This window comes from Galeopterus variegatus, unplaced genomic scaffold (genome assembly GCF_000696425.1).
Source record: "Galeopterus variegatus unplaced genomic scaffold, G_variegatus-3.0.2 Scaffold4359, whole genome shotgun sequence".
Taxonomy (NCBI): Eukaryota; Metazoa; Chordata; class Mammalia; order Dermoptera; family Cynocephalidae; genus Galeopterus; species Galeopterus variegatus.
In genome coordinates this window covers 65850-81079 of record NW_007730470.1, presented here as the reverse complement: position 1 = coordinate 81079, position 15230 = coordinate 65850, and the positions used below count along the sequence as shown (strand labels likewise).

Below are 15230 nucleotides of genomic sequence, written 5' to 3'. Positions count from 1 at the left end.
TGCCCCCCCCCCCCCTCCCGTCTCACAGCTCTGGGTAATTATACAGGTTTCTTTAAAAGGATTCTTTATTTTACATGTAGTGCATTCAAGAAAACTTCCGCATATGAAATTTCCAAAGGAAAGGCCTGGCTAGTTAGGTCAGTTGGTTAGGACACAGTGTTATAACACTGAAGTCAAGGGTTCAGATCCCTGTAATGGCCAGCTGCCAAAAAAATTTTTTTTTAAAGTTTTCAAAGGAAATTCAGATCCTCAAACATTTTTTAAAAAGCCAAAAAAAAACCAAGGTTGTCAGGTACCTGACCTCTCAATTTTGATGAATGAAATACTTTTTATTCAAAAGTTGATAGTGCAATACTATATCCACAGTACTGCAAAACCTACATTTCAAAAGTAATCTTACCATTCCCATAATCAACCTTTTGGGTCCATTAAGGTCTTCTGCTCAGTGCAAATGTCAACTCATGTTAGACAATTCAACCTCCAAAGAGGAAAAAATAGAAATTTTAATTTCTTTGATGAAGAGGATCAATTATGTTAAAATATTCTGCCATATAAGTCCCTCACAAAGTATACATCAACAGTTATATTTTTAAATGTTAAGGTCCCTTAATTTGACATTACTTTTCTCTACCCATAGGTATATATACAGTCTATGCTTCCTATTCCTTATTTCAACATCAAATTTTTGGTGACATACTATTCCCCATTGACTTCAGGAAACTAGGCTTTATCATCACAAGGGAATTAAGTCAGAAATTTGGGAATTCATGGGAAAAAGTGATGATTTACATATTTATTACTATGAGCTAATGTGAATCAGCATAATTCTAAAAACATTCCATCTTTCTATATTTTCATTATCTAATTTCTGATATACAATCTAAAGAACCTAAAATTTATGACACTTTAGTATAGATTGACTCGTTTCAAGCAATATGTACATGCATGCATCTAAGTATGTATTAAAAAACACAAAAATGTACAAGACGTTATGACTTTATTCTTACAATTTTATTAATAATGCATAAACGGTTAATGGACAGGCATTACCAATATGACTGACCTATCTTAGCTACCATGTGGAAAAAGTATTTTCCATTTATCTAACTTACCCAATGCCTGCTCAAGAACTGGTTAAAAATGTCATCTTGGATCCCAAGTTTACACAATAAATAAATCTAATTCATATAATCAGCCATTATATCTTTAAAAAGTAAAATAAAACATCACTTTTCTTCAACTTTTAAAACACCTGCCCAAGTTGTTTGCTGGGATTAGAAGCAGAGGGCTGACAAAGAAACATGAGATAAAAATATCTGTGAGACTGTCTATCATCAATGCTTTATTGATGGGAAGGTCTCTCATACTGATGTATCAAAAAATACATTTTGAAGAGTAAAGGAAAAATACCCTTGTTCATTTCTAGATTTCTTGCCCCTTAAGTATTCACATTAATAAATCTTACATTCCATGTGAAACATCATGACAACATGTGAGTTATGCAATGTACACTATACTGAAGGGCAAATCAAAATAGTAAAGGACCTAACAAACCTGAGAAATGTTACTCAATTCTCTCTTTTTCTGCTTTATTGATCTGGACACAAATACTAAGCCTGAAAACAAAAGACAGAATCTTTGCAATGTACACTATACTGAAGGGCAAATCAAAATAGTAAAGGACCTAACAAACCTGAGAAATATTACTCAATTCTCTCTTTTTCTGCTTTATTGATCTGGACACAAATACTAAGCCTGAAAACAAAAGACAGAATCTTGCAGTATTTCCAGAATGATAATAATTAACTTTCCCACCGTGAATAAAAGTAGCCCATGCAGCCCAGGCCAATCACACAGAAATGGGCAGTTCCTATAAAAACAATAGCAGTCCTCTGGTCTGTCTCTCATCATCATCACAAGCAAAGGTGGTTATTTCCACTGCAGTGCTGGCCCAACCTCCTCCACAAGGAGTTGGGAGTAGACATTCTTGCAAAGAAGACAGTCAGGTCGCTTTCATTTCTGCAGCACGATTTTTCCAGTATTTACAATGGCATTTCAGTGAGTCACCTATTCCACTGCATATTCCGATCAAATGACATCCAAGAGCATCAGCAGATCACCACCCTGACTGAAAAAAGTTTAAGCACACATTTTTTCCCAAGAGGGAATGTCTTAAAAATGATCTAGGAAAAATATCTTAACATTAAAGCAATTTTTGGAAATCCTAAATAAAACCAGATTAAAGAGATCCCCAATTTTGCTTCAGAAAGTAGGTCACCTTATCTTTTCAAGACAAGGTTGTAGAAAATTAAAGAAAGGCTACCCCATTCTTGAGTATAAGACTTTTAGACTATTCCAATCCTACTACACTATTCCAATCTTACCAGGGGAAAACTGGAACAATGTATCTATAGTTATTTAGAAAAATTAAAAGAAGATAGGGAGAAACTCCATAAATGATGAAGTACACGCATAATTTAAGAATAAGAAACATAAGAGCTTCATTCATACTTCTTAGATTCCTATTTAACCCATAGTTCTGTGTGGAAGGCAATATGAATAGAATTTGGAGCATCAAAAGTCATTTAGTTATCTTTAATGTTCCTATCAAACATAAATAAACTTAAAAAGGGATAGTTAAATTAGACCAAGAAACCCACTATTATGCTATTTGCTCTAGAAGAAAAGCTGTTACCTGTATGTGAGCAAAAGGCTTGGCCTGGTACGAACTCTGGACAATCAATCAGTTGAGAGAAGTCTGTCTGAGGCACATTACGTGGAGGAGGGCCTGGAATTGGCCATTTTTCTGGTTCTATCTTTTTTCTCATTTTCTCATCCACAATTTCTACTTCTGTGCTATCCTTCAGTGCCTAACAAAAGAAATTTTAAGTTATCAAACAACTTGTCATTCAAAAAATTTTCATTATATGTCCTATACTTCTAATAACCTGAAAATTGGAAAATCTGAAATTAGATTATTGCAGTTGATGGTTCTAAAAATATCCATGAATTAACTATTTAGAATAAAACAAATTTTAAAATCATTTACCTCAGTAAAATAATAAATATCCTCATTTACTACTAATTTAACTCACTGTAGATGATATATTTTCAAAAGTAGAACAGTCATTTAAGGATTACTGCATCAACCAGAAGAAAATGACTTTTACTGTCCATAAAGCTTTATTGTCATTTTTTTCTTTCTCTTATTTCCTTTTGCCTTCCCTTAAAATAGTATCACCAAATAAAATTCAGGCTTTTATTTTATTATTGTAATAACGATCACCATTTATTAATTAAGTACTACATGCATACACAATTATTTCCAATACCCCACAAGGCAGGTATTAGTCCTATTTTATAGATGGGAAAACTGAGGCACAGAGAAATAAACTTATAAAAGATCATGGACCTGGTATGAAATAACACCAGGACTCAAATCACTCATTATCTTTCCAAAACTGAAAGTCTTTGCCAGTACACTATGGTGCCTTCCAAAAAAATGTGCTGTAATTTAATGATGAAATAAAACTAAATCAAAATTTCTTCAAAGTAAAAATTAAAGCCTTATTGATTTAACTTCTGAAATTCAGGGGTGCTCAACTTTTAGAAATTAGAATAAATCCAAAATGTATGTTAACTTATAAAAATTAAAACCCACTATATTTTAGTTGGAGAAAATGCTATACAACATGTATTACTTCAAGAACCTTACACTTACATGCTCTTAATATTAGTATAGCACTTAAATCTCAAGGTGTATTTTCCATAACTGGGCATTACTTTAAAATTAGGATTGAAACTTATTTTAAAACAAACTCCTTTGAGAAGGGAGTCTGGAACATGGAATGGAGGAAGACGGGGAAGAATCCTAGGGTATGAATTAGTGATATCCATACATTTTTCCTGACATTTTTTCCTCATTTTGTTTATTTAAGAACCTAGAAGCAATAACACCCTAGTAGGAAACAGTATACCCTACCTAGCATCTAAATCAAGCAAGAGCATGGATGAATTTCAGAAGCTTTACAAGTGAAAAGAGCCCAAGAGACAGAAGTAATACATTTACACAAATGCCCAGAACTGACAAAAGTAATCTATGATAACAAAATCAGAAAAGTGGTTGAAGAGGCTGTGTGGTACTGAATGGGAAGGGCCATGAAGGACATTTTTAGAGTAATGAAAGTATTCTATATCTTGTTCAGAGTAGGGCTTATATATTAATTTCCCAAACTCACACTGAATACCTAAGGTCTCTGTATTTTACAACATGTTATATATACCTGAATCTGAAAACAACAAAATCTCCTTAAAACTTTCCTATAGGCTTAAATTTTTCAAAATAAAGTTGTGGAAAAAGACTGCCAATTTGTGTTGGCTAAAACATGCACGCAAGACAAACTCTCAATAGCAGTAGTTTTAATTAGTTCAATACTTTAGAAAAATGTTTAGCAGTATCTATAAAAGCTAAGCACATATATATATCCTATTACCCATCAATTTCATAGGAAAATAAATGCTTATGTCCACCCTCAATAGCAGTAGTTTTAATTAGTTCAATACTTTAGAAAAATGTTTAGCAGTATCTATAAAATCTAAGCACATATATATATCCTATTACCCATCAATTTCATAGGAAAATAAATGCTTATGTCCACCTGAAATTACATGCAATAATGTTCACGGCAATATCACAGACCCAAACTGGAAAAAAAACAAATATGTTTATAACAGAAGAATGGAAAAATAAATTGTTATATTCATACATTGGAATACTACCCCAAAATGGAAAATGAACAACTGCCATACATCGACAACATGGATAAATCTTGTATAAACAGTAAGCAAAAGTCAGATATAAGACTATATAATGCATAACCCTAATTATGTAAGTTCAAAAACAAGTGAGACCTCTGAAAAGCAATTATCTTAGAGCAGAGCAGTGGTGTTGACTAGGAGAGTATAGAAGGGAGCTTGCTGGGGTGATGAAAATGTTCTGTATCTTAATGTGGGTGGCAGTTACATGGGTGTATAAGTAAGGAATCTTATAAAACACAATGTATAAATTATGCCTCAATTAAAAAAATTTTTTTAACTTGTGGGATGAAAAGCTCAAAAGTTCTTTATGTACAGCTATTAAAACATCTTCCAATGTATGCTTTAATAAAAAATAAAGAGGAAGTATATATGTATATTACATATATAACAGTGTATGTGGTGTAATATAGTATTTGCTTATATAAACACGAACTCTCTGAGAAAAAATATACAAGAAAAAAGTAACATTGATTGTCACCAAGGAAGGTAACTGATTCACTGTTGGTGAAAGATGGGAAGAAAATTTTTCACTATATCTCCTTTGCATTTTATGAAATTTATTCTCTATTTAGAAAAAGTAAATTTAAAAAGAAAACAGAAAATGAAGCATTCTTCTTTCAGCCTTAAAAGAATCTTATTTAAAAAACCAAACTGTGCACAAAATTAAGGTAAAGACCAGACAAAACAACTAGACATATTTTTATTACAACCAAACCATGGTAATCCAGAACTCCTAAACAATGAGTTGCTCTGTACAGTCAATATTTTGAGGTATCTGAGATTTTATCTGGCTAGTTATTAGCTTTGGTCCTCTTCTCAATGATATAGACCTATTATTATGAACAACCACCAGTGCTGAAATATATACATGTTGCATCTTTAGTCCTTTGTCATAAAAGAAAGACTTACATTTGCAAAGACCTGGATATAACAAGAGCAGAGCAAAAGCTCTGAGGAACCAGAAGTGCAGTTAATTCAGAAACCACAGTTTGAGGTTTAAATATAAAGCTGATATTATATTAATTATTCCTCTAAATCCTCATACTCTATTATAGCTTAAGTATTATTAGTTCTACTTTAACAACAAGAAAATAGAAGCATGAAGAGGTTAAGTAACTTATATAGAGTTATACAACAGGTAAGCTACAGAACCAAGATAAATGGATCTAACAAAAGACACAAATAGCTTTCACTTGTGGGGCAGGAATTAAGAATGCAGTAAGCTGAAAAATAAATGGGGAGGGGAGGAAACAGATTCAACAAGTTTGGTTTTGTAGACATACTCAACTAGGGCAGATACGGGTGTCAGCTGAAGTATTTTGCTTCTCTTGATAGTTTTTTCAAGAAAGGGAAGACCTGAGCATATTCAAATACATACGGAAGAAGCTGGTAGAAATAAAAGTGAATGTAGATGAAACGAGAGGTGAATAGAAAAACATCCTAGAGGGCTAACAATAATAGCAAACGCTTATTTAGTGCTTCCTATGTGTGTCAGGTACTGTCTTTAACACTGTTCATCCTCATGACAACCCTAGGAAGTATGTATTATTGCCTCAGGACACTGCCCAATGTCACAGAGATATAGGGATGTGTACACAGGTCAATGCTCTTGTTATGTTATGTACTGCAAAGCCTTATGAAGCCTTACCTTTTTAACAGATAGGTCACCTTTCCCACTATTACAAATGATAGGTAGATAATGAATATTAAGTGAATGCAGGCTTACACTGTTCTTAATTGCTATGCTTGTGTGTTTCTGCTTTTCATAGTGGCATTTCTTACTGTATCACCAGCTACTAAAATTCAATAATGCTAACTATAATAGTAACCCAAACTTCTTTTTAAATATTCCTTCCTTACTTGTGGAGGCAGACAATCAATGATCTAATGTGCCTGAGGACTTCGCAGGAATACGAACAGACCAAAAAAGCATACAATAACGAAATTACCACCATATTCCTACAGGAGTAGAGACTGGAGGAAACTGGTGACAAATTCATAGAAAATGACAGCCAATGTGGACCTTCGCTACAGCACAGACAATGGCAACAGTTAATAAACTTACTCTACTATGAATTGTAATCAAAGAATAATCTTTGCAGGAAAAAGTTTATTTTTTTCGAATTACAGTATACAGAAACTTTATCTAAATAGTTATCTATAAATAAACAAATGCAATAATATTGCTAAAAGTAATTAGTTTCATAAAACAAAAAATTATTAGTTACACATCAACAAATTACTATTTGATGTTGTTTTGAAAACCTGGACTATCCTACAGCCAATTTTTAAAGTAGGGAGCACCTGTGTGTCCAAAACTTTGCTATTCAAAGAAGCCTGTTAAGAAAATTTAAAAAAAACAAAAAACAAAAAACAAAGACTGGGAAAAAATATTTGTAAAATATACATAAAGGACTTAAATCCAGAATAAAGAATTCTTACATTTTTTAAAAAAAACACTTCAATAAAAATGGACAAAATATTCAAACAGACATTTCAACAAATAAGGTATATATTTGATAAATGCATGAAAAGATGCTCCACAACATTAATCATTAAGGAAATGCAAATTAAAACCACAGTGAGAAACCACTACATATCTATTATTCAAAAAACTGACAATATCAAGTGCTGACAAGGCTGTGGAGCAACAAGTCTCATACATAACAGTGGGAATGCAAAATGGTAAACCACTTCGGACAACAGGTTGGCATTGTCTTATAAAGATAAACATACACTTTCTATATGTTCCAGCAAACACAATCCTAGACATTTACCCAACATAAATAAAAACATATGTCCACACAAAGACCTTAATGCTTAATTCAATCTCCGAAAACTGAAAATAATTTTACTGTTCAACAAATGAATGGATAAACTGTGATACATTCATACTACAGAATACTAGTTAGCAATATGAAACAATAAACTACTGATACATGCAACATAGATGAATCTCAGAAGCACTGTACTAAATAAATCACAAAGAAAAGCTACAAACTCTATTTATATGGTATGATGAAAAAAGCAAAACTACAGGGACAAAAAGCAGATGAGTGGTTGCCAAAGGCTGTGTGTAAAAAAAGGGATTCACTACACAGGGTAAATTTAATTGTATGTAGGAAACAGAGAGAAAACTAAAAATGTTGAAAGCATTTCTAGAAACAGGACAGATGAGAGATTTAATAAAAGCAATAAGATGACAACTAGAAAGTGTTTTAAATTAGCCTTTCTATAACACATAAAAAGTCTCAGGCTGGTCGGTTAGCTCAGATGGTTAGAACATGGTGCTGATAACAGCAAGGTCCAGAGTTCAATTCCTGTACCAGCCAGCACCAAAATAAAATTTTTTTCAGTCTCAAAATTTTAATAAATAGGAATATGTTACATCAACCTGAAGAAGATTAAAGGACCAAAAAAGCTCAAGAGTTAAAATTTGAAGGATCAAGTTAAAATAGATAGCAACATTGTTAGCAATTCTTTGCGGGGGTTTTCAAGCTTAGATATTTATTTAGGTTTTACAAATTAGAGAAAAGCTATGAGATGCTCTCTATGCCATAGGCAACTACAGATTGTATGTTTTTGTAGTTTTTTAAAAATTCTTTAGAGCACTTTTAGGTTCACAGGAAAATAGAGTGGAAAGTGAAGATTGTTTTTCAAATGAATAATTACCTCTAAGATGAGATTAAGGTTTGTGGTGAGAGCCTGAACACGGTGAAAACCAGCAATCAGGGAAACAGGCAAGAAACCTTGTTCATCCATCTTTCTCCGAAGAAAGAAGTCCCGTTCCAAATTTTCTATACTGAAGTAATATTCACTGAAAAGAGAAATAAGAAAGTAAATATAAATTTTATCCATTGGGGCTGGCCAGTTGGTTAGAGCACATAATTTGGTTAATATTATATAGATGTAATAAAACAGAATAAAAAAGATAACAGGAAAAAAGCCCTACTGAATTAATAATTACTCTTATATATAAATAGAAAGAAATTTAAAATACTGGTAATTTTCCAAAGGACTAACATTAACTTCTATTTAAATCAGCTTCACATAAGTATAATTAAGCAACTCATTTTACTTTAAAATAGTTCAGATTAGTTTTTTGTTTTTTTGGTTGTTGTTGATGACTGGATGGTACAGGGATCAAACCCTGGACCTTAGTGTTATCAGCATCACGCTCTAACCAACTAAGCTAACCAGCCAGCCCTCACTAATAGATTTTTTTTTTTAAATGAGTAAATTAAGTGAAAATTTTCACTACAAAGCCACTTCTACTTCTACCTGCTTCATTTATTTTTTCCTTTTTTTTGCAACTGGCCAGTACAGGGATTTGAACCCTTGACCTTGGTGTTCTACTTGCTTCATTTAAATACTAAATAACAAAGCTAAACACATGACAACATACTTGCCTTCCAAATTTTCCCAGTCACTGAGAAGAATGGTATACTGGAAGTATCCTTTGTCAAAATCACATACAATAAAGTAGTTTGCTTTGTTTTCTAAATTGACCAAGTACTGACATTGTTTAATACTGCTGAACCCTAGTAACCAGCACAATGCTTAGCAAAACTTAGGAAACACATGAGTACATGTGCACACAATTATATATTTGAATGATTCAAGTTGTCTCCTTTCTTGGATAGACAGAACTATAAAATGTTACAAGTAAACAGAAAATAGCTAAACAAGGAATATCAATGACACCATGAGGTACATGGGGGAAAAATACAGAAAATCCTTAAACACCTTATCTTAATGTACAAACCCATTTAATGTTTCCCAAGAGACAAATGAAAATGGACAAACTGTCAATAGATCAATAACTACAAGTCTCAAGACACAAGGGTAATATTCAGAATACATTTAATAATAGGCTTTGAGAAATACTTGTTTAAATTACAGACTCCATAACGAAAAATGAGAACAGAATTCAAAAAAGACAGAGTAAGACAATAGAGGGAAATGTAGAAAATAATACAAAACAAATACACGACATCAATGATGATGTGGCCTACAGTTTAATCCTACACTCTTCCCAAATCACGAGTTTTCAAAGATGGGTGGCAAGTTAAGAGAAAGCACACTAGCTCATATTTTGGTGTGTATTTCTAACTATGAACAAATAAGCACCTATAACTGACAACTAGTTTCGAGCTACCTTTCACTAAAGGGGAAGAAAAATCACCTTACTTTAAAAATGTAAATATCCAAATTTTTCTTTATAGTTTGATATTTATCCAACTATCAAAGTATGCAAAGCTCCCTTATAGATCGGTGAAATATTACTGACATCTCAGTAACACTAATAAATCATTTACTTTTCTTGAACACTGAAGAAAAAAATGTAAGTCTTAAAAAAATGAACATCCTGATTTTTGTTATACTTCAAAAGCCATATTCATTGTGCCTGGCATGTGGTAGGTACATAATACATGTGTTGAAATTCTAAAATTTCAGACATTAAGACATTTGATTTAGTCACAAGTTACCCCTGTTCTTAGATGCAAACCTCCCTGAATCAATAATAAGCTGTCCTTTTAATGTTGCATTTTGTGAAAAACAGGATGTCTAAAATTCATAAATCACCCTATTACCTACAGTATATATTTTTTGAAACTTCTAACAGGCTACAAACATACTCATTTCTAAATATGAAAGCCAAGAGAGATTGTCCCAACTAGAAATAATCAAGACCTTAATATTCTGACATCAAAAACAATAAATTAATAATTAAATTATAAACAATTAAAATAATAATAATAAAGAAATTCAACTGTTCTGAATACAATTAAGCCTCTTACTTTAAAAATACACTTAGCAGGGCTGGCCTGTTAGCTCACTTGGTTAGAGCACAGTGCTGATTACACCAACGTCAAGGGTTTGGGTCCCCGTACTGGCCAGCCACCAAAACAGAAATAAAGTACATTTAGCATCATTTTCCCACAAGTGTAAGGAAAACTTTTAAAACTGACTCCTCAAAAAAAAAAAAAATAACATTTAAGGGCTGATCAGTTAGCTTAGTTGGTCAGAGTGCAGTGTTACAAACACCAAGGGCAAAGGTTTGGTTTCCCATACCTACACACACACAGACACACACACACACACACACACACAAACTAAACCCTAATCAATCAGTCTCTCTGTGTACTAGAAACCTCAATGACACAAAGTCAAAAACATGACTCCTCGAAACCAGATCTCCACTAATCAATCAATGATAATAACAAGCCACCCTAAGCCTGATGTTCTAAAAACATCTGCCAAAAACCCTACTGCTAGAACACCACCACCACGAGAAAAAAGGAGGCACCACCAATGCCGCGTCTAACATGTTGCTCGGTGTCCTAGGTGACATTATCATATCCTACCTTAGAAGCTCTGGATTCTACACTGCATGATCAGAAATTTATCAACACTGAAGTAGCTCTGCTCCTCCCCCACTTGTATGAGCACATCAGAGGCTGATTATCCTGACATGGAGTTGTAGCAAGGGTTACCAAAAAAAGACAGGAATAGTGGAATGAAGTTGATAGCCACATGCCAGGCACTTTCTACCCATAAAAGTGTAGAAAGAAAAGTGTAGGCCCTTTTCTTCAGTGTTTGCACCAACTTAAAAGATACAAGAACAAAATAAACAAGCTGTTCCACATTGTAAGCCAATCAAATCCACCAGGAAGGCATCCCAGGAAGGTGCCCAGCTGATGCTGAGGAAGAAATTATCTTCTAGTAAGCGTAGTGTCCATTTTCTTTCTTAAATACAGACAGATATTTTTAAAACACCCATGTCCTTTCAAAAACAGCCCTTTTCCTTTACCTTTAAAGACAGAAAAAAAATTCAAATTTTAGCAAACTGGTTATGCAAATCACTTGGGAACATTTTTCTTGCCACTACATACAGACATACTAATAAATTTGTAAAATAACCCTATACAATACTAACATGCACAGAGTTGGGGTTATTTTCCACCTTAAAGACAATAAAACAATCTAATTTTTCTCCTGAGTTCAAATTCAGCACACAGAAAGCAATACTATGAGACCCAGAGTAAGAAATCTGAACTAAAAGATCAGGTAACAAGGGCTGGTCAGTTAGCTCAGTTGGTTAGAGGTCGGTGTTATAACACCAAGGTCAAGGGTTCAACACCAAGGTCAAGTGTTCAGATCCCCATACTGGCCAGCCACCAAAACTAAGTAAGTAAATAAATAAATGATTAGGTAGACTTTTAATATGTGTCACAAAGAAAGAACTTAAGATAAAAAACAAACTTAGAATTCAGAAGTCAATTGCTAAGAAGATGATCAAAAATATCTACCACAATTTCTGTCATTTATATTCATTTGCAAACTTTAATATAAACACCTATGTGCAAATACAGGTTGAGTATTCCTTATCTGAAATGCTAGGGACCAGAAGTGTTTCAGGTTCCCGAGTCTTTTCTTTTTTAAGATTTTGGGATATTTGCGTTATACCAGTTGAGCACCCCAAATATGAAAATCCAAAATGCTCCAATAAGCATTTCCTTTGAGTATCATGTTGGCACTCAAGTTTCAGATTTTGGGCTGGCTGGTTAGCTCACTTGGTTAGAGCTTGGTGTTCAGGAAAAAAAAGAAAAAGAAAAAAAAATTTTAGATTTTGAAGCATTTTGGATTTCAGATTTTTCAGATTTGGGATGCTTAACCTATAATAAGCCAAATTTCACTTTTTCGATGTCAAATATATATAAATATATAGAGAGAAGTTTTATATTCTTGTATTTGCTCATATAATGACAGTTTAACCAATATCCTTTAAGTCGAAAAGTATCTAAGCAGTAGAGAAAGCAGGAGACTTATATGAACAAAATGAAACAAATATAATTTTTAAAAAATACTTTACCTGTTTTATTCATATTTTCTAGAAAAATATAATCAACATAATATTAACATTTCTCCAACTTTTACTAATAAATAGCTTAGAAAAATGTGTTATAAAGTATTCACTATCAGTGACATTAAAAGTACTGCAACAGATTTTACTATCCCATCTGCTTACATCTGACATCAACTTACATTTGACGTTTAATATACTCTTTAAGCAATGCTTCTTCCACAGGATACACCTGTACACCTGTACCATCATCATAGTAATACATCATACTGGTATTAAGTTCTGTCTGAAATGGCTGATCAGTCCTCTCACCATGTTCTTGATAATCATATGAATAATCAAAGTTCACTTGATATGAATAAAGAGAAAGAAAGGTGATCACAGATTAAACAACAAAAAAGAAAGTTACTACAGACAAAAATCCAAAGCAAAGCACTTCCAGGTGTAACAAATGCAAAACCATCTTTATTATCAGACAAAAAAATTAGTTAAAACATAATAAAGAATAGTGTGAAAAACTAATGTTTTCAAAGTTCATCTAATTTAATAAAACAAAAAAAGCAAGCCATACATCGAGGATTTCCTCTGCCTCGTCCTCTTCCCCGTCCTCGGCCTCTTCCTCGGCCTCTAAAGGAACCTCGAATGTTACCACCCTCACTTCTCACACTGGAAATTTCATCCTGATCATCTCTCTTTTCTCTATCTCGCCTCCAACCTTTTAAAAGTAAAAATATTATTATACATTCCAATCTGCAAGTAAAATAACATAATTATCTTTATGAAAACATAGTAACCACCCTCTCCCACTTTGTAACTGATCAATAGTAGACAGGCATTCTTCAGATAAATACAAATTTAAGAGATCCAATAGGAATTTGTCAAAAATGTCTCTGGCATAAAAGAGGGTGCATAAAAGAGGGCCCATAAAAATATTGGCATATAAAGAAGATATTCTAAAAGTAAAATAACATACTACAAAGACAAAGAGGTCCTTTGCTAAGACTGCACTGTTAAAGATTCAAGAAGTTCCAAGGCTACTGAGTTTGCACTATATAAAACTCCTAAAAAACACTTTTCACAAAAAGTTTAAGGGGGCCGGCCCGGTGGCGCCAGTGCGCCGCTTGGGAGCGCGGCGGCGCTCCCGCCGAGGGTTCGGATCCCACATACAGACTGGTTCCCGCTCACTGGCTGAGCGAGGGGCGGGCGCGGCACTGAGGGTTGTGATCCCGTTGCCGGTCCCGGTCCGGTACAGGTGCGACACTGAGGGTTGCGGTCCGTTGCCGGACACGAAAAAAGACAAAAAAAAAAAAAAGTTTAAGGACAGGCTGCTTCTATTGAAGCAAAAGACATTTCTTTTAAGTTAAAAACAAAAGCAAAAAAAAGCCCCACAAAAACTGAGTGAAGATATCTGAAGCATAATATAGAAATTCTATGTAGAGTTCATATAAGAACTCATACCACTCTGTCTCTCATGCATACACATGTGCACACACACAAAATCACTAAATAGGAAAAATGTCTAAAAGACAAGTAGGGCAAACAAAAAAAATGCAAATGGCCAATAAATATAGAAAATGGTGCTCAGCCTCACTGGCCATCAGAAATGCAAATTAAGACAATGAAAGAATCTTTTATCTACCCCATCTGACAAACATTTTAAGGTTCTGTAATATTAAATGTTGACAAAAATATAAAAGTTAGAACATCTGTATACTGCTAGAGAGAGTGAAAACAGATATATCCATTTTGAAAATATAGGAATAATCTAATAAATGTGAAGACATGCAAATCCTAGAGACAAGGGTTTCTCAACTTCAGCACTTTAAACTCTATGGTGTAGGCGGCTGTCCTATGGACTGTAGGATGTTTAGCATCATCCATGACTTCTACCCACTAGATGCCAGAAGCGGCCACTAACCCCCTCTACTCGTTACAACCAGTAACATCTCCAGAAAATGCCAAATGTCCTCTTGAGGGGAAAGAAATCACCCCCACTGAGAACCACTGCCCCAGACCCTGCCAATTCCATCTTCAATGCTTATCTTAAAAGTCTTTTTAAATATTTCAGCTGCAATCTACAGTAAGCCTTACTTTATATCATACCCCAGTACACTTATAAAAATTTTCTAGGGCCGGCCCGGTGGCGCACTGTGCTAGTGCACCGCTTGGGAAGCGCGGAGGCGCTCCCACCGAGGGTTCAGATCCCACATACAGACCGGTTCCCGCTCACTGGCTGAGCGAGGCGCGGGGGCAACACCGAGGGTTGCGATCCCGTTGCCGGTCCCGGTCCAGTGCGGGGGCGACACTGAGGATTGCGATCCGTTGCCGGACACGGAAAAAGACAAAAAAAAAAAAAATTTTTTCATAATTTAAACATGTGTCATAAAAGAGATACCATGTGAAGCACTCTAGTCTATCAATTTTTTTAAAAAACCTGATCATGATTCAATATTCTGATTTCATATCCTACTCACAGGTACTAGTCTGTAGTCTGAAAAAACTACTCCAGAGAGCCTCTTCTTTTTTTCGTCCTTTTTGAGACCGG

At 34.1% G+C, this 15230-nt stretch overlaps 1 protein-coding gene across 1 annotated transcript in view; it reads right to left on the bottom strand.

Annotated features, from left to right (window-relative positions):
- LARP1B (La ribonucleoprotein domain family, member 1B) overlaps positions 1 to 15230 on the bottom strand; it is a 117800-nt gene that overhangs the window by 84549 nt on the left and 18021 nt on the right. The window contains exons 6-9 of the mRNA XM_008587374.1: positions 13257 to 13400; positions 12868 to 13033; positions 8491 to 8635; positions 2696 to 2870 (exon numbers count right to left, since the gene is read on the bottom strand). Coding sequence (XP_008585596.1) covers positions 2696 to 2870; positions 8491 to 8635; positions 12868 to 13033; positions 13257 to 13400 — 630 coding nt within the window. The remainder of the gene's footprint in view (positions 1 to 2695; positions 2871 to 8490; positions 8636 to 12867; positions 13034 to 13256; positions 13401 to 15230) is intronic.